At 35.5% G+C, this 21,525-nt stretch overlaps 1 protein-coding gene and 1 long non-coding RNA gene across 2 annotated transcripts in view; both read right to left on the bottom strand.

The window, feature by feature from the left end:
• Positions 1–203: 203 nt before the first annotated feature.
• Positions 204–1,368, bottom strand: LOC100372018 (uncharacterized). The gene is made up of 3 exons (XR_014931533.1): positions 1,242–1,368; positions 853–962; positions 204–322 (listed from the first exon to the last, which is right to left on the bottom strand). It is a non-coding gene; the product is annotated as an uncharacterized LOC100372018 (long non-coding RNA).
• A 12,578-nt stretch (positions 1,369–13,946) lies between these two features.
• LOC100372163 (adenylate cyclase type 3) overlaps positions 13,947–21,525 on the bottom strand; it is a 45,191-nt gene continuing 37,612 nt past the window's right edge. Inside the window, exons 11-19 of the mRNA XM_002734049.4 lie at positions 20,411–20,615; positions 19,821–19,931; positions 18,794–18,939; positions 18,370–18,454; positions 17,984–18,142; positions 17,740–17,886; positions 16,908–17,130; positions 16,146–16,270; positions 13,947–15,537 (exon numbers count right to left, since the gene is read on the bottom strand). Coding sequence (XP_002734095.1) covers positions 15,385–15,537; positions 16,146–16,270; positions 16,908–17,130; positions 17,740–17,886; positions 17,984–18,142; positions 18,370–18,454; positions 18,794–18,939; positions 19,821–19,931; positions 20,411–20,615 — 1,354 coding nt within the window. The 3' untranslated portion in view covers positions 13,947–15,384. The remainder of the gene's footprint in view (positions 15,538–16,145; positions 16,271–16,907; positions 17,131–17,739; positions 17,887–17,983; positions 18,143–18,369; positions 18,455–18,793; positions 18,940–19,820; positions 19,932–20,410; positions 20,616–21,525) is intronic.

Below are 21,525 nucleotides of genomic sequence, written 5' to 3'. Positions count from 1 at the left end.
AGATAATCATGTATTTGTATAACCCCCTAACAAGTGTACACGGAGTACAGATGATATTGTACATACTGTATGATCTGCTATATTAACAGCTGAAGTGAATAGTTTCATTCTAATGAGAATATACGTATATAAAAATGAGTCGATATTATACTCTATATGTTCGATTTCACGTGTCCGGAAATTAAATGAATATTACACAGATATATATTGCATATATTTATTAATCACAAACTAAATAAATAAATAAAAACTGAATGAATATCGTCTTTATCTTCTGATGCCGAGTAATTATTAATTGATTGCGCATTAATCGGTTCCCATGCTGTAATAAAACAGAAAAGTCAACGTCAAAGGAACGAATATTCGATACAAAATAGTAGAAGTACGTGTAAGTATATTATTTGTGTTTGTAACTGTGAAAATGATGTAAATATGAATATATATACGCATGTCACGCATAATATATCTACTCGTAATATTTTAATGTGCATTTTTTTCCAATATACTTTTACAAACAGTGTGTATTATATACGTGGTATAACGACACAAAAAACAATACGTGCAGAGAATAGATAAAAATAAAAGAAAGAAAACGAAGTACATAAATAAGGACACCCAAATGATGACAACAATGGAAAGTTTTGTTCAACAATGTTCGTGAACAAGTGGAAATATTTGGTTTCAACACTACTAGTAATTACTTATTAATATATTGATGATACCACAATGAGCCGTAAGACTGATTTCACAAGTAGATAAACGCATGCGCACTATCACTCAGACAAGACATGTGTTGTGGTTTCCAACTTTTTAAAATGCTCGAAAGTCAATCATGTTTGTAAGTAAACGTACCATCATGACGTCTTTGCACCAGTTATTCATCAAACTCACAAACATAATATCTCCACACATTAGGATAGCTGGCATCCCATTTGCCGAAAGATGACCCAAATCCAAGCGCTCTGTAAAAAACAAGAAATTCTGTATAGGTTTGACTCTAAAATTACGATGTCAATCAAAGAGTTAATTTATCATTTAAAAAAAAAAAACTTTTCGAAAGTTTTTTTTTATTAAATACTATCTTATATTTGTGAAAAAACGATCGGTTACCAATTTAATTACTTATCGAATATCTTGTAGAATGTCTTTATCTATACCAAATGTCATTTATTTATTAACGATCACGTTCAATTAGTCGAACAACCATGGGTAAGGACTACTTAGAAAAACTGAATTATTACTTGATGAAGGCGGAACGATATCCACTCCACGGCGTGTACTGGAAATTATTGTAAGTGATGACTGATCCATCTGGATTTAAAAAGTCTCCTGCCCATTCCTCCCGGTGAGCTCCTATCCAGAATCCACCTTTGAATGAAAATGTTTATTAAATCACCGATCATTTACTATTTACATATGTAACAATTAGATACGTGTCCGTATTAAACATCACCGATAGTGTGTGTTTGCAAATAAGCATTGTGATTTGTAGCGACAGTGATAATTACATATCAAAGACTAGTTTACACAAAAATGGTGTTACATATAGCCACATTTGACATTACATACGGTATGTCCAACTGTTTACGCCAATTTTCTGCACTATAGCTGCCTGGTCATCTGCGTTGGCAACCGACGCGAGATCGCCGCCTCGTTCCTGGCACAAACCTCTGGCTGTTAGCCAGTCAGTTGAGTCATGATACACACGGTACCTTCCAGTTTGTCCCTCGTCGTCCCAGTCTTCGTCTCCATCGTCTTCTGGTTCAGACGAATACTCACACACGAAACCCTGTGGCGATGTACAGGAGTACGTTCTCCAGTAGTAAGGCCATAAATTACCTTTGTATGTCCTGTATAATGATTACATGTTTTCAAATAATAATTTACATAGGCAATGTGTTTTTACACACGTCTAGGTGAAAGGATGTCAGTACTCAAAAAACATAACATCAAGCTAAAAACATTATACGTATCAAGTCACATGGCAAATTTAATTTATCTGTAAATCAAAATGAATATTTGTTTAACATTATTATTACACCATTTCCTAATACAGATATGATCGACAGACATGCCAATGTTTTTGGCATAGTATTTACCAAAGTCTGATCACTGAAACAAAAATCTTATCAAAAGCGCAACAAGTAACTGAGTTTCAACTTATTTATTATTTAGATGTCCCAACATTCAATTAAAAAGTTTTAAATAGACAACTTTAAAGATGATAATTCTAGTTTGCCAGAAAATACACTTAGAGCATACTTTCCATTCGTAAACAATATAACAGTTTCACAATTTTCATTATAAGTTTTAGCAGCTTAAAATCATGTGAAACTTGTGAATGAATGAATGAATGAATGAATGAATGCATGAAGTTTATTTCACTATCAAACATATATGCAGATAATAATATAAAAATAAATTTGATATATTATGATATAATGAGTGAGTAAATAAAATTAAGTAAATAAGTGTATAATTTGAATTATATATATATATATATTTAAATAAAATAAAGATAGTATTTACCAAACTGCGACGCATTCGTGTGACTCTGGTATAGTATACGTCCCCATTGCCGGCCAAAGCAAATAAGTCTGTTCTACTCCTTTCAAATCAACGAAAACTCCCGCCTCGTTCCGACGTACCCCAATCCAAAAGAAGTCTAAAATAAATAGACATATACCAAGTAATGCTGTAAATTGAATGAATTATTCAGGATCATCATTCTTAACTAAATAGTATTATTATTGGCGCAAATATGACAATAAATAAAACATAGCAAGTATAGGGTTCGATGATAGATATTCAGTTAAATGTCAGAACACAATGTTCGATTCATGGTAACATAATCAACATACGACATGTGTTGAGTGTGGGTGCGTAAATACTGTTAAAGAATACACTCACCGAATATTGTGTAAATGCCATCTTCAACCAGTGCTGCTACGAGCTGTTTATAAGCGCTTTCGTCAGGTGCTGAAGCAAGGTCTCCGCCATTGTCCATGCAAACATCTCTTGCTGAGTCCCAATTTTTAGGTCCTATATAAGCCTTGTAATATCTCACTTCCGGTGGTATCACGGGTTCAGGTTCTATTTTGCCAATACACGGAGGCGTATTAGAAAATTACAGTATATATACGATAGATAAAAAAAAAACTATTTTAAAATGTATGAGAATGATAATTATTATTATACATCTGTCACTGTAACGGCATAAATTACAGCGTGCCGTAATTTTGCGGTATTTTCATCCTACCTTATTAGGAAGTGCGAATGCGAATAATAAAAACAAATATGGCTGCCACCAGGGTTTGACCAGACTCCACACAAAGAAGTTCGCTCAATATGTTCTAAACTTATGGATTTTGACATTCCCATGGCGTATCGTTGGAAGGACAGTACAGTAAGCCGCGCACCAACCTCCGCTGCGCATCGGTCAATATTCCAGCTGTAATGTACTGTCTTCGTGCATACTTTGAGGTATTCTCGTAATAACAACATATTATTAGGTGTATATGTTTCAAAAAATAAGGATTTCCCTAAATATAGAAATGACATTTACAATATAAACACAGTACTGTGTCAAACGTACCACCGGCATCATATTGACAGGCCACGGTCAGTCTGACATAACAAGGTCGGTTTCTCCACTTCCCGAACGATGGTTCCCACGAAGCTCCAATTCCAGCCCCACTTTAAGATAAAGACGTATTAATTAGAACAATGTCTGTTTATAAATCGACAACCGTACATATTTTAATCAAACCCTTAGAAGTTTAGTTGATTTGTATACCACAGACTGATTCGATTTACGGCTTTTTTTTCAATGTATCAAATAAATGTACATATTTCCGAATGTTATCTGACCAGCTTATTGGAAATACGACTTCTAGATAAAATAATGATTAAATATTTGAGATTTACTAGAACCAAACGCAGTCACCGTCTTCGCTATCAGGATAGCCATCGTCCCAGTTAGTATACGTCAACGGAGACCCATCTACATTTGCCCATGTGTCATCCGGTAATCGACGAATTCCAAGGTAATATCCAACTGTGAAACAAGGAAATGAGTCAAGAAATTAAATATAAATTGAATAAATAAGAGTCAAACGGTCGTATAAACAATTCATTTAATTATGTGTACTGTAATGTGTATTTCCAAAACATATATTGCTGCCATGTATCTGGTCGGTTAACGAATTATACCAATGTGTGCGTGTGTATATGTAACATTGCGATTTCGTGTTAAATAAGTCTACAAGCATAACAGTTAGATTATTACAAATATTAATAATGTATTCACCCGATGATTATACAGCGAGCATCGCCACGTGCGCATGCGTGGGCATTGAGTTCTAGGCGACGATAACAACGCACGCTAATTACAAAAATGCTCATGGATCTATCAATCAGCGCACCAATTTTGAATTTAAAACATCAGAATGTGCTATCTCATATAACGTCGTAGCCTTCCCGACCAAACCACGTATAACTTCACGGTCGATTTCAAGACGTAACTTCGCTTTTCATTTTCCATGGAAACGCACCAGACCATGGGCAGCTGTCGGTTTGGTTTCATCGACAGTGAATACAAGTTCATAGAGGGAATTCTACCAAGGTATAATAGTGAGGCGACGGCCGAACAAAATGAACCCATAACTGGCGAGGATAATCAGCTGGGAAATACATTATCAATCGGTTCTTACCTGTTCGAACATGTTCTGTGTCAGTTAGAATCTTTATTTCTAGCTTTCGCTGGGCCTCTGCATTTGGAATGGTTATAATTGATCCTCCCATTTGTTCACACACGGATATTGTTTGATCCCACGTTGAGCTATTCCAGTGTGCCCAGTAAATCTTTTCCGATACTTCCTCTGAGAATAAATTCAAATACGGATAAATGTTGCCATTCATCGCGATAGTCGGCGATATTAGTGTGTATTTTTGGGGGTATATTTAGTCATGTTGAGTCGAGTAGAAGAAAACATGACTCAGTGATTACTGATAATTCATAATCTATGTATCATTATATATTGCAATAATAACAGTTTACCTGGCTCGGTGGTGGACACTGGTGGGATTGCCGTTGGTGTACCCACTAATAAAGTAAATAGAAAACCAATTTAATACTTGAAGATTGTGTGTGAATATACAAAGGAAATCATATACATTGGAGAAATAGAAACACTTTCACATTATGCGCCTGCCGTTCGGCGCACACGCAAATTGTAATATGTTAGTAATATACTGTTATCCCCAAAACAACGGGAACCGTTACCGTTTGCGACAAGACAACTGGATCTTTCACGGGGATATGCCGCGAGCCTGGCAATATGCTGCTGAATGTGTAGCCAACCATGGGAATGGAACCCACAACCGCTCCAATGATTGGCAGACATGCTAACATTTATTCAACAAATCAAATAACGAATGTTTTTTTTTTGTGTGCGCAACACTGAAAAATACATATATCTAAACATGAATAAACAGTGTGTTTATCTAGTACATGGAGTTGCTTCAACGACATCGCCAACTTAAACGAAAGATTGATAAATAAAATGTTGATATGAAATATATTTACCTGACTCTGTAGTCACAGAAGCCTCAGTAGTAACTGAAATTGATTAACAAAATACGTTGAACTTAGATATAAATAAACAAAACTCAAGTTTATAGATTGTGTATATTTGTCAAAACGTAAATTGAAGTATAAACGTTTCAAAATATTTTCAATAAACAAATTAATAATAACTTTTTAAAAGAATACATAGATATTAAGTAAAAATGAGATATTAAAAATTACTTAATATTTGAATTGATAGTCATTATGACAAATATTATATCGACTATAAAATCATGACCGATACAAATAAGATAAATTGCAATTAAACACATAATATATATATATACCCGAATCCGTAGACATAGCGGCGGCTGTAGTTGTTATGGTAACTGAAATTAATAACAAATTGTTAAAATAGATGAACATATTTAGTTTTACCATAAACCCCTCTCAATGTGAATATCTATAAACCGTCATTAATAAATACTAATAATAACTAATAAAAACTAATAATAACTAATTAATCTGGAATATAACATTTGAAATTTGTGTTTACAATCTAAATGAAAAAAGTATTATAATTCTGGTGGCCAATATATGATATGATATGATATGATAGGACATGATATGATATATCATATTTCATCTCTAAAACTGTTACCTCCATACACATCTCTGTAGTCTATACATCCATCACATTCACAGTGATCTGGTGAATCGCCGCAGACTTTCGTAGAAGAGCAGCAAGGCGTCGAACCATAAGGATCACATTCAGCTGGGTTGACCCCGTTTGTTCCTCGGTAAAGTGATCCACAACGGCCGTCCTCTCGCCATGATACGCGCTCATCAGCTGTATTAATGGTTGCTTGAAGTATTTCTAACGGTCCAGTGTCAGACGCAGTATTCAGAGATTCTCGCACATCGGTTGCTGTTGTAGTAGTAGTCTGGTCAAAATGTACAACAGCATCGACGCCTATGCTACCAGGATAAAAACCAAGGATTTCAATACCATAGTAATCTGTGCTTTCTATATCAAGGACTGAGTTGATCTGTATGGACAAATATTTACATTATAACGTAATTAATATGAACACTCGTTATAATAAAACATATACAGCACATGCCACACGCTTACTGTCCACAAAAAATAGCGTGTATTAGTCATGTTCAGACAGTGACTAGATGGAGAGCCGCAAGCCAAATTTCTGATTTCACACATGAATATAAATATAAAACCAAGCATTCATAGTCAATATGATTTATATTGTAATTACTATTTGATGGTCGATTTAATGAACCTTTGTGTTAAATAAAAGATTGACTGAAAACAGTTGACTTTCGTAATTCATTATATGTCTAACAAGTGTTATTATTATCAATCACTTTTAATCACTGTATTTAAAAATCTCTTGTATAAGTTTGTATTCTTATATGTATTTCATTATAAACAAACAGGGTACGTAAATATCGTTTTCTGGTGATAGCGCACATACGTACCCAGTGACTAACCACTCCAGATAGAGTGCGATATTCGTCCGATGCTGGGTCGAGGTAAACATCAGTGTAGGTAGACGTCTCACCATTTACGGCGGTAAACACGAACGTTACGAAATACGATGTTGACGCTGAGAGTAGAAATATAGAATTATTATTATAACTATTTCTACTAGAGTGGAGGTTATACGTGATATTTTATACCGATGTTGTAAAAACAAATTACTTACGTTTGCATTCCCCTTCGTGTTCATAAAATCCACTTCCGCAGGTTAGAGCTAAAAGCAAGTAAAACACATTCTAATTGCACGAAGAATGGAAATGTACTAGAGATACTGACTTGCACACTGATTCGCCGACCGTGTCAGTAACTGGTATTGAGTCAGTAAGGAATAAAACAAGTAGAAAGAATGGAAAAAACGTAACCTACCCTATTGTTGATCTTAGAACAAAAGTATAAGACAACAAAACAGCTAACAAGCACGCTACACAGCACAGACAAATCAGTAAAGGAAAGATACATAAAGAGATGCCTGGTGCTTCGACATTAGTGAGCACGTGGTATCAACTATATATTCGTCCTAAGTAAATGATTTCTGTTTTAAATTTGAGGTCTACATCTCAGACAATCGCTAGTATTTGCCCATGTGCCAATTGTATCTACCAACACAACACTTTTGAATGTCATATAGTAATATTATGGCTTCTCGGATCCTGCATACGTGCTACAGTTTCGGATATAGCGAATGCTTATTGTAGAAAATGTAGACTCTATGGGTAGAAGAGAATGGGATGGTACAAAAAAGAACGAAGATAAAATTGAAATCATCTCATTTATTATATAATGTCTGTTAAAAATCGAGTCGTCAGAGGCAAATTCAAGACGCAAATTTAAGTTAAGAATAGCAGAAGCAGATTACGTAGTTACTTTATGGACATGTTTCTTGAACATAAACGCTTGGTGAACTTATTGTTAAAATATTTTTGTTGTTCTGTGTAATGCATAGTGTCGATCCAGGGGAAGCACTGGCATCGACTTAAAAAAAATAGTAAATTTAAGGCACACACCCAGGCAAGACATAATAAGCTTAGTCCGACTTTTTTACTCAAAGAGTTATTCTGCGCAGAGCCACGGTCAAAAATTCAGTTTTTTTGGCGTTGTCATGTCAACGATAGGGTGGATGTTTTACCATTTGTTCCATCTATCTGAAGATGCCTGTCAAGAAAATTTAAAACGCCAACCCCAACGTTGGATCAATTTATCAACAGTTATCTTCCGTCCAAATGAATTAAAGTCAGTACACATTAAGCAATAATAACAACGCACGGCTAACAAACACCGAAATATATATGGTAGCATTAATAATCACATTAATTCACACAGATAAATAAGGCATAATATAAATATCAATCTTGGGGGGGAGCAGTCATTTAGTTATTAACTGTTTAAGGTGGTATTATTGTATTAATTAGGTCTAGAAATGTGACCGTAACAGTTTTCATTTAAGTACACTGTTAGCATCACTCAACGTTAACACACATCCTGCAATATCGTAGAAAACGTCGGAGAGAAGCCGCCGAAATATTGTGAATAATTTAAATATTTTGCATTTACTGTTTTGGGCAGATGGCCATCTATCAGTTAATAAAGATACTATTGTTATTATAAAAAAACAAATTCATAGAAATATTTCTAATTATGGCTAGCCTACATTGATAAAATAGTTATAATAAAAACTCACCGGCATATTCGCAAATGAAAGATTTACGCTTCCAGCAGTAGTCATCGTCGAATTTCCATACTGCGTTTTTCGGTTTCGGTGGGCGTTCCCTTGAACACAGAAAAAATATATTATTTTCATTAAATGACACTCATTTTGCATGACTGAACACATGGAGAACCATGTACATTTCAATCGAAATAACTGTTGCTGTTTTTGTTGTTGTTGGAGCTGAATAATTTCTTTTTAAAAAGGACATATTTATGGTATGACTAGAACAACTTACCATAGCTGGACACAGTCCTGTCCATTGATGTCATTTTTAACTGTGTTGCTAGGTTGAGTTATTATTCTCTGTCCACGTTTCTCAGAATGCCACCCATCATCATAGTTTAATGGAGAACAGTCATTAAGTTCAAATACGCCCTCATTTTCTATATCATTTGCACCAGTCCAGTAACCCCCGCCCTTGGGACTACTAATACTCGGATGTGAGTTAATATATTGTCTGATCTTCTTGTGAAGGGGAAATGAATCGATGATGAGTAGTTGTCCTCCATCGGAGATACATACGTCTTTAGCTTCACTCCATTCCGCCCTTAATGCGTGAAAGAACTTAAAGCAGACGTTTGTTGTAGGATCACATGCTTCTACGTAAAAAATAAAAACAATGACACAAACGTTTATCTTACACTTGCGCTAGCAACTTATTTCACCCCGTTCTCTTTTGTCTTAGTCTGCGGTTACTTAGCTGCAAGACAACGATCTAACTTAATCGTAGTAACAAATAAATTCGCATAGTAACTTCGTTAGTAATAGGTTACTATAATGCACGCCACTTTTACGTTATAAAGCACGCTTGCTTTTCTTTCCTCCGTCACTTAGGATGCTCACTAATAATTAATTGGTTGGTGAAGAAATTACATCATCAGGTTCGAAAATATGTCCAGCGGTAAGCTATCTATTGTAATATGTTTAACTCTGTGACTGTATTTTTTTAAATGCGAAGCGTTGGAGCGATTCACATCCCGCAACAAGCGAGTAATTCACATCCAGGAATGGCGAATTTATAAAAATTGTCATTTGTACAGATATCATGTATGTACTTACCGTCTCCAGCTTCATTTGCCTACAAAAACGAAGATAAAGACAAAATACGATAAATCCTTATTTTCGGTACACGGACAGCATGATATTTAGGTAATTTGTTGTAAACTAGAAACACATTCATAGCATACAATTTATGCGAATTACAAGCACTATAACAGTATTGCCAAATATGGCAATGAGATTCTCACCTCGATAAGATCATCGCCACGGACAAGTGTACACACCATAACAACGGCAAAGCAAACGAAGATTATATTCATGATGACAGGGTTAGACAAATCCCTGCAATGACAAAGAAAAACATGAAAAAAATGCAATTTGAAGAATGTTAAATTACATTTACCTAAAAGTGGATATAAATAAATATCTGACCACTGTGTTTTACTGTGATGCGGTATAGCTAGCATTGCGAGAAATGAACTTATCCATGCTACACTTACATAAACTGCAGCAACGTGCGATGGCTCTAAACGTCCAGCGACAGTAATACCAACTTGTGAACCTGTAGATCCTTTTAATACCAGTAGTCAGCACGGAGTTCATGACAGGAGTCCAATGTCATTGGCGGAGCTGTTTGGAGGTGAATGTTTGAAAGTGTATGAATTAATTGGTTTTCACTTGTTTATTCTAACTTCAATTTCTTTTCACAAAAATGAAACTGTTATCACAAGGCAAACATATGTGTGGAGATTTATCTGTGTTCCATCTCATCTGAATACATATTGCTACGTTATCGAGCTTGGTGATCAATATGGCTGCCTTTACAGTTTCGGTGCTTATGTTGAAAAATTGTATCTGTTTCAAAAATTACTTCGATGAAGAGTTAGTGAGGACACCCTAAGCAATGCATATATTAAGTGACATAATACAACGCGACTGAAAAATCACTAATCTAAGGCAATCGATAAATATAATTAAACTTGAGTTGTACATCTACATTGTGAAATAATAGTTTTTAATGAATCGTTCGTATAGAGGCATAGTAATAGTGGTGGCATTGGCGTATGTATTTAAATATGCACTGTGCTTAGATCTATGTATGTATGTATGTTTCGTAACACAACACAATCAATAGTACATTTGTCATGTTTGAAGAAATTGTAATATAGAAAACGTACTTCTACATCATAATGCAATGTCACCGGCTATCCTGCATATCACAGTCGAGTCGAGTCTCAGCGATTTAAGTATGCTGTTTTGTACGTTTAGTTATATCATCTGTGCTTGGTAGAAACAGGATAATCTGTAACACGACTATAGCGCAGTGTACGACGCTAAAAAAAAAATAGTGACCATGCACTTTTTAGCTTTGCATAATTTTGAATATTTGCACGTCAAAAACTACTGACAATTTGATCTATATGCAGAACACAAAAGCTGTGTGTGTGTCAATGATGAACGACCATACGCTTTTCCCGTGTTTGCAAAATATTTCAATTATAAATATGGTAAACGTACAACAAATTTAAATTATTCATATTTCGATTAGAAAGAGATACGGCTTGCTAAATGCAACACTGTTTTTTGGGGCAAATACTTCAAGACGCAAAATTGAGAGTGAATTATTTTGACAACATTAAAAAAAAAACATTACTAACATTGTTGAATGAGCAAATATACTGTTTTTTTTTTCAAAATCAGGGTCTCTCCACCTGTGGTACAAAATGGAAGACAAGATATCGTACCTTTCAAGTGCGCACGCGACCACGATTTCATTGTTTAAACAATTATATATGAAACGTAGAGGGCAGTCTTAATACTCATGTCATGGAATAAGATGCCAATACCTACAGTTTGAAGTATTCTTGTAATTAAGCAGTGATCGTTTGATTTAATTATCTTATTTTCAATTAGTTCGATAATAAATATTTTTGTAATATTTACGAGGAGATCACCACATCTTCCTAACTGATCGCCGGAGGGCGTATTTGTTATATATCGTAATAATAATTCCCCTTTTCACCATGCATATCGAGAAAGGGCGAGAAACTGCCACCCTATTTACAGTGTAGAAAGAATCCATGAACGAAAACTCATCAGTCCACAGATAAGGTGTATTTATTCAGCGCAAAGACTCCTTAGGAGTGAAACAAAAATGCAGTACACACACAACACAGCCTTCCACCAGGCTAAACCATGGAATGTGACTTTGTTATTGTACATTTGTATCATCATATGTTTAAGTCAGCAAGCTGTCGACAAGTATAGATTCATATGCAAATCTCGAAATAATCAACACTGCTATTACTGAAGCTTTTGTTTGAATGTTTCATTTTTAACGCCATATGTTTAGTTGTTTGTTAAATATTTCAATTACAAATATACCAAACGTACAAAACACATTAATCAGATACAGATTTGGAAATCAGATCACAGATCTTACCTATTTAGATGAGCATTTTCAAACACATTGTCTGTAATATTGAAAATGCTGAAACGATCGTACCTGCGCGAGTGTAACGTATATGCTCTAATGAGCCCAGTCGGTTGAATTACATCACACGGTTTAAAAGAGTGTCAATACAAATGGGGTGTATTTTTCAGCACAAAACTGCCAACTGAAGATGAAAAGTGTAGTTTATAACACAGCTCTCTCCAAAAATCAAAAGTCCAAGTATAAGATGTCTCTAAAAACTCCCTTAATTAGGTCGCCAGTTATATTGACAGGCAAACCCAGCCTGTAACACCTAAATTCTTGGTCGGTAGGACAGAACGCTTTTTTCTTTAAATGAGAAAATTTAGGCTTATTAAATTAAAGTACAACGTATCCAACAACCTAACGCAAACTAGTAAATTCAGTACCTGCCAAAGGTCCAAGGGTGCGACGGCCGACAAGCTCAAAAGAAATCGTCAAATAAAACTTGGTTGGCTTTGGTACTCTAAGCCAAAACCTGTCTGGAGAATATGATTCAGGAGATCTCCGAAAGGTTATGTGTTCTCCCTTGATGGGCATACAGCTTCAGCTTCCCATCTATGTAGGTAAGCGAAACTCGCTTGTCCTGTTAGGAAGGATTGTAACTTGTGTATAGTCTTGATGTGCTCGTGCCAAGTTTGTCTGTTTCACACTTCTCGAGTAGTCCAAAAACAAATTATCGCACAGCCAAGTTGTTCGAGCATCCCTAAACGAATAAGTGTCCCCACGCGTTGGGTTTGACAGTAACTCCAGCTCGCCAATTAGAAGTTCAAGAATAATTTCTTGACTTCATGCTGATGGTGTTACTTTCAGTATTTTAATACTGCTATAATTACCAATATTATTGGAAAAGTTGGTCAAGCTGAGCATTGCTTCTAAATGTACCAGTCCATCATTCCAAAACATGTTCAGTCTCGCTCACCATTATAATAATATTGTGTGACTATGTTTGCTAATGTTGTAAATAAAATGACAGCTTGGCGGATCACAGATATATTTAAATCTTTCCAAAATTATTTTCAACTTTCTATTATATTTGGAAAGTGTCTCTCATAACCCATTGTTTGCTAAACTGTCGAAACATTGTGGTTTGATTAGAATGTAAACGTTTTACTTTGTGCGTATTTTTCTTGTCTTTGTATCCATATGCACATGGTAAATATGCCGTTTATGAATATGGAACAATGTTGCATGTACATTGTAAATAACTTATACAATTAAGAGGTTCCGGAGTGGAAAACCTAAAACTATTGGGACAATAACGGCGTTTGAATCCATACGTGCTCGTACGTGTTCGCTGGCGAAGTTACGTGATATTATCTTTTTGTAAAAAAAAAAGGCTTTTACTAATAATAAGTCTTTTTGTCACATGACTGCTTGATTGATGTCCACGTGATGGCTATTGAGGATTATACAAAGTCTACCTGAAAACATAACTAGATTAATCTTACATGGATCGCTTTTGAGCGATAACATTTGGACAAAAACGTCAAACCTTCATTAAAATGCCCGCATAACTTTTTTATCTCTAGCACACAGCCACACGTACATACAAAACCGACCATTTCCGACATATACATAGCCACATTGGTGGAAGTGACGATACATACAAAGAATAAAATAAAAGCACAGTCCTCTGTAAAAGCATAATAAGACAGACTATTAAATATTTATTGATTTCAAATATGTACAATTACAAATAAATATCTTGCTGTGAGTGATATATCTTCCAATAAATAGTACACAATTCATTCTAAAATAAATAGATAGACAGCAAGTGCAATGTGTAAGTGGGTTATTTACATGTTATTTTAGACTACGACCAAGAGTTTAGGAATGCTACCATGATTGACAGAATCAGTCATCGTTCTTGAAATATCAAAAATAAGCTTATTAATTACAGCGCGGAATGATCACGTGATTGGACAGAATGTATCAGTTGTCTTATGTTATTATTTATATATATATATATATAATAATTTGAAAATAAGATATTGCAGACATTAAATCGTTTTCAAACAAGAAGTTATAGCTGTAGAAAATCTAATGTTATGGAATACATATTAAAGGATAGTGATTTTACACCCGCTAACTGATAAGTAAAGTACAGATAGTTCATATTTGGCATAACTACTCTGCGCATGTCTGTATAAATGTGATGTATTTGTTATTGCTATTTACATTGTAAGCGCGTCAATAACATTACATTGTACATTTCGAAAGGTGTTGACAAAATAGCTACTCGTGACTGCACATAATACGCGTGTGGTTAGGAGGAGTGTCGGTATTTCCTGTTTCACGCTTGTGGATTTCTGCTCTACATTTAATGTCCAAACAAATAAAGCATCGGCGATTTGTTACCAGTTTTTGCTCACAAAACGCCCTAAAGCGTTTCATTTTAGTTTAATTGATATATACATGTCAACGTGATTAGCTTTTTAGAGCGGGAGAAATCCTTGCGTAGTAGTGTTTAAGATGTGAAACACGACGCAGTACGAGGGTCGCCGCCATACGAGTCGCTACAGCCAGCGTGCAATAAAATGTCTTCGGAAACAAAAAAAAATATGTTGCAGCTGTATACGCCGTATGGAAACCATATCGAACCCGACGTAGCGCGACGAATGTGGCGTAGAAAAAAAAGCAAACGGTTTCTTGAGGATACATTTGATTAATTATGTATGAAATATTTGTCTTGCCTTACTTGTAGATTTGTATAATTAAGACTGTAAATTTTCTTGAAGTAAGCATCATATAAGCTCATCGTTTAATATTGCGCAAATTCGATGTCGAATGTGTCAAGTATTTGGCATTTATATGTGAAACATTGTGAAATATTCTATTGCTAGTTGTGTCAGCTTCCGTGAGATAACACGTATCAAAGAATGCATAGATATCAGCTGAATATAAATATGCTAATAGTAGAAAAATAGTTGACAATGTACTTCAACATGGACGACGATAGCTCGATTTGATCACGCCGTGGTGTTAAAAACTCTGAACAACTCTTGTTTTAAGTAAATGCACTTAATTTTGTAAATTCAAAACATGAGAAGTTGTCTGTCAAAACAGCGGCGGTGCTACGATATGGCTCCTGGTAGAGCATTGCAGCCATCTTCTTTTCCGATGAGGTAAAAGGTCAGTAGTTCGCCTTTGCCTTTGACTTTGACCAAACCCCTCTGCTCAAATTTATACCCGAATGGACGTAGCAACTTCATTGTGTCTTCGACAACCTGCGTGGATAAAACAGTGATGTTTTTTGTCATTAGTATCATTGGCAATATTTTGTAGCGTTCATTTCTCTGAAATATATTTAAAAAATTCTTTACAAATAATAAAAAAATGATAGGCTAAACCACCAAATATATGTATATATGTACATCGTTCTGCCCTTCTTACATTTATACGTCTTTATGATATTGCAAACACGATTCTTCGCTAGCGGGCGCAATTTATCACAAAGAAGTTGGGATCCATTCATTTGAACGTTTCTAAGTAGGCACGCTCAAATCCAAGATGTTACAATGAGCTTTAACATGTGTAAAGCCTTTGAAATTCATAAATACAAATAATGGACAAATTATTTTTTTTTGAGAAATTGTATATAATGATTGATTTGTACACATCCTCATTTGTTCACGTTGATGTTTGACCTTTTTTTTTTTTTTTTTTTTTTTGTGCGAAAAGTAAAGAAAATATATTTTTATCTGTAGATTGTGAAAAACATTATGAAGTAAAAGCTTATTTTAAGTCACGAAATTTTAATTATATGTTCTCATGGTAAACCTCAAAGATGAACTGTATGATAGCAATTCAAATAATTAGAGTAGAGTAGGCTCACCTGTATATGTCCGGCTTTTCCAGTACTTTCCATACGACTGGCGACGTTTACTGTGTTTCCCCATATATCGTAGTGAGGTTTCCTTGCCCCTATTACACCAGCTAGGACCGGCCCTTTATTTAAACCTAGAAATAAAAATAAAGAAAAGTATGAATTCGGTGATGAGGATTTTTTTTTATTCTTCATGAAAAAAGGAAATAAGTGTTAGTCGTAAATATAGTCAAAGATGCATAAAATAAGTTCGAGTACCCCTACTTTTCATTTCTCTTTGCCATTAATTGTATCTTGTTATTATGCCACATGTCAAATTGTTGGATGGGTAAATCACAACATTCTGACGTGTTTCAACAATCTCGGGTTTTTAAAAAAATACACAAAATCGGTTTTTACTTTAACATTTTGTTTCATGCAACTGTTCAAAAAAAACAACAGAAAGTTTTGAAATAATATTTGGCCAACATGGTTCTGCACTACATCATAGAATGTTGTTTCGTGTTGCCATGAGAACTATAACGGCGTACTTTTACATAATAAACCCAAGAACATTGTCGTGCGATTTACGACAACATTCTCAATAATGTAGACTATGTAAAAATGTAAGGTAGGCTTCAAAGTTGTTCCTTCTTACTGGGATCAAAGCTGCCAATAGAAATACAGTCAATCATATCGCCATTGTTTCGTCATTTTCCAAATGAAGTAACAACTACTCAACAGAAGTAATAAACACTAGAGGGCGCAATTTAATCAAAAAATCCTCCTCACCTATTCTGAGAATAAAGTTGTTAAATGATTGTTGGTTGATTTTATCCAAACTTTCTCTGAGTGCCAACGAGAACTCGACCAGATCGGCGAGATGTGACCATCGTTGTCTTGTGCCAGAAGACACTAAGTTGTCGAAGTCTGTCGACATCCCGGACGCCGCCATATACGTACTGGATATGGTCTTGATCTTGGTAATAGTCTTGAAACGAGGTTCGTTTAAGAGCTGGGAATTACGAAATACAGTAGAATGTCGTAATTACGTCATAATATTGCTAATTATTGACATTGAGACTCGGTATGTAAATATGGCACATTGGTGATATTCCCAGCATGCAACTACTTTCTACATAATGACTACTAATCACGTGACAACATCACAAACAACTATAAAGGGGAAGTGAAGGCAAACAGCATAGTACTCTCAGATGAAAGAGCTCCACAAATGTGGGAGAATGCAATTTTCCGTTTTTTTATAACACTTTTTAGTCTTTAGATATTCAACTTTTCGTCAGTACTATGTAGTCTGCCATCTTGATTTTCCAGCAATGGAGTATGCGTAAAGTTTGACATCATATGATGATTTGGTGGCATTGCATGTTAGAAAAAACATAATGATTCTGCCATTCTGCTGTTTTTGTTTTAATTTGTAGCCGACCATTAATAATACAAACACTGTTTTAGACATCTGCCTTATTGTAAACGACGAATTAGTACACCGCCAAACACAGCTCCCTTTGGAACGACTCGAAATACTAGTACATACATTACATCATCTTTTTATGTTAGTCTCTAGAGGGCGTCACATGCGGAAAGGTATAGGGAAAGTACTTACACCGTCAAAGTCAGAGATAACTTCGTTCAGGAAACGTAAACACTCCACCCCTTGGTTATTTATCAGATCCTCGGTGTAAAATTCGGAAAAGTTTGGAATTGATGCAAATATGACCCCTACTTCGTCATAAGAATGGCTGTATAACTCCTGCAACAAATAACAGAACATTAGTCACCATAATCCGAAATTAAGTTTACACGGAGACAAACAAAAATTCGAGCGGCTATTATATTAATTAAATTACCTCGTCTTTCCGTTTTGTTCCAAGAAAATGTTTGGCAACATGGGACGGCATGATATTCATTATTAACGCTTCGTTCTTTCTTCGCAATTCATAAACTTCGTCTTTTTGGTTTTTTGCTTCGACTCTCCATAAAAACAACAACCTCGAAGTCAACTCCATCTTCAAGTCAAGAACATAACATGACATATTTATAATTGCAGTGGAATTTATACATTAGAGCCTTCCATACTATATGAATACTTGTCATTTATTATGTGAAGGCTTCGAAAAAAGTCCACAACAATATATAACAAGTTTGACTTACAAAGTTTATATCACTATTTCGAAAAAAGAAACGTGAAAATAACCAAACTATTAACATTGTCGTGACGACCGTCTATACTTACATGTCTGTTATAGTAAAGCAGCGCCAGAGATATAATTAAAAGCGCTGCCGTGATCTCATACTTCGTAGGAATAAGGTGAGTTCCACTGAAAGAAAAGTAAATTAGAAGTGAATACAACCAATACACTTGCGCATAAAAGTAACACACTCCTGAATACAGGCAATGTGTTCGTGTTAGAATGTTCCAACGACTTCCGCCACATAAATCACTTGTCAGAGGAACTTCCTTCGATTTTTCGGTTAGATTGTCAAACAAATGTGTCCAATTTAAAGGTCTCCGTGTAAGAATTGTATAATGTCTTACTATATGAACAGTATATTCAAGCTCGATTGTAAAATATTGCGATCAATTTTATTATGAATCTCATTGCGTCTCTGTTGGCGTGTGTGGCATAGTGTCGCTAATCAGAATATGTTAAACTCACTAGACTCCTGTGTAGATAGACCCGTCATAACGGTCGTAAAGTTCGGGAAGAAGAACTATATTTATTACGCAGTACATGAGAGTAATTACTATCTGCATCAACAACTTTACGTCACTTGTAATCTGCACCAACATTGTTATCCCAATCTGAAAACAATTAAAAAATACTCAAGTCGGTAAATTGCGCCATCAGCGTTGGTATATCATAGTGCAAATTGCGAAACTTAACAATGAGGATAAAAACAAAAGTATTCATTATTTGAAACTATAGAGGGCAGTGTTTGTTAATCGGCGCGTAAGGTACAGTGAAATAAGTAGTAGGAGTTGCCTATTTAACCTAAGCGATTTATGTCAACGCTAATAAAAAAAAGTAATCATCTCTTCGCGTTGTCGGTAAAGCGGATCCAAAGAGATCAAACAGAATCAATTTACGCAATGGGCACTTGTGATTTCACCGTAATGTTAGAAGTCATCGCTAATTGCACACTTCACGTTCGACAGGGAGGCGTTCATCGCCGTGATAGGTGAAGCTTTGAGTCTGGACAATCGATTTATATAGCCCATCAAAACCGGGATGGGATACTAATCTGATGCCAGAATTATAAATAATGGCAGTTTTTTTTCGTCGTTATAAACGTGCAACTAAATACAGTGTACATTGCTTTCACCTTGCGTCGTTGTGAAGCGTTATTTTACAAAAAAATGAAAAATTACTTCTTTGCCTTGTACACTGAACTCAAAGATTTCGCCCCCGAAATGAAATACAAAATAAACAGTTGCATCAATATTTTGAATTCGGGTAGTAGATTAATCATGTGGAGTACATCTTCAGACGTGAGCTGTTACTGGACAAGGTTTGAAGCGGAGGGATGTTCACCGGCGAACGCGCGGGAATTGAGTCCCAAACGACGACGACAGCAACGCACGCTAAAAACGCATAGGCTCATGGGCAGGCGCTGGTTTATGAAGACCCCCCAGCTTTAAGCTATATACTGCCTGATATAATATCGACATTTATCATTACTCACCAAGACTAGAATTGCTAGGAAGTCGAAATATTGAGGATAATAGCAACGGGCATCGTATGGGTACATTGCAGTCAGGTTTTCAGGATAGTCTGTCTCGACGTCACAGGAAAACTGAAATGTGAATTTAAAACTGGGTAATGTACGAATAACTGAACTTACATTAGTAAGATGTATATTTATGTGTATTCATCCATCATCTTAGGCTACATAAAGCAGTGTGCAAAACACGAATAAGAATTCACAATTGAGCGATTATACAAATTATGCTAATTATTATACATAAATTTGTACTAAACTAATCGGATGGTACTTTTAACTTGAATCATATTCCCTGAATGTGCTACCAACAAATTATACGTAACACAATTTATCGACATTTTGTAATCGGGTAGCTGATCCAGACTACTTATGTTGATTTCGTCCTTGTCAGTGAAATTACATTTTGCTACGTTACGATCCATTGTTATATTTTCACTAATATTTCCGACCTATGACGCAGTAATAATTGCAACAGATAGTCTGGAACTTATTCATAATCCCTCCACTATATATATATGATGTACAACTCGATATTTTACCAGCAAACTCACCATGTCTATCATATCTGCGGCTCCGAGTATTGCTATGACCAGCATTGCCCACACATTGCGTGCCCACCTAGTGGTCTCTATCCGGTTGGCAAAACGCACGAGGGACTTTGGGAATTTCTCTTGAAATATCGTGCCGGCAGATAGGAATGTCAAAAGAGACAGCAGCGATAAACCCACTGCAAAGGTTACGTAACTTGCCATGGTCCTGAAGAAAGACAAGAATGTTAGCAAAGAGAACTTACTATTATAGCGGTAACCATAATCAAGCCACAGTTCATCTGTGTGGGACTGTGATCAAGTCTCTAAATTGGAACGTGCCTACGACGGTGGGTCGTAATACTGTAAAACATGTCTTTTTCGCGAGCATGTCTTTTTCGCGAATTTAGCGAGAGAACTGATTCGTTAATTCAAGATGTCGCCAAAGACTTTATAATCCATTCAAAATGGCCACCAAACAAAGAAATCAACAATGACAAGAGAGATTCGCTAAATCAATATTTCGCCATTACGTCATTTTACTACAATTCGCTAAAATTGCATATTACGCATATGAGGTTTATCTAGCGACAACGCGCTTAGGTACGTGAATGGATGAAAAGAAATTCGTTAACAACATTGATGTTGTTGATTCGTAGTTGTCTACCAATACGAAATCATGTTTTGAGAGGTTATACTAGGTGCTAAATGATTACACAACTAACAGTTGTCAATTTCATTCACTATGCCATTATGACGTCAGATAAGTGCTAAGTCTCTAGAGGGCGCCACTTCTAGCAAAGACAATTTACGAGTTCGAATATTTCGCGAGATAGAGAGAGTATTTAACTGACAGATTTTCAATAGACTCCCACACGCTCGGCAACACTGACTATGTCTACTTTGGTATCACTAGTTGGCTTGGGTAGGAACCCCCATTAGTAGTCAAGTAAGTATTTAGTAGGGAATTTATGACTACGTTAAATAAGACAATTAAACTGCACAATTCAAGAAAAAAAAAAACCTTGTCAACTCAACGTGCTCCGGGGACATGTATCAGAGGTTATCGCGTTTAATAGTAAGTGCGCATGTGCAGTATTGTCATAAACACAGTCGTAGTAGTTGTGCAACAGTTAGTA

This window comes from Saccoglossus kowalevskii, chromosome 14 (assembly GCF_978046115.1).
Source record: "Saccoglossus kowalevskii chromosome 14, keSacKowa6.1, whole genome shotgun sequence".
NCBI lineage: Eukaryota > Metazoa > Hemichordata > Enteropneusta > Harrimaniidae > Saccoglossus > Saccoglossus kowalevskii.
The sequence above is the reverse complement of the archived record's forward strand: the minus strand, read 5'-3'. Positions and strand labels throughout refer to the sequence as shown.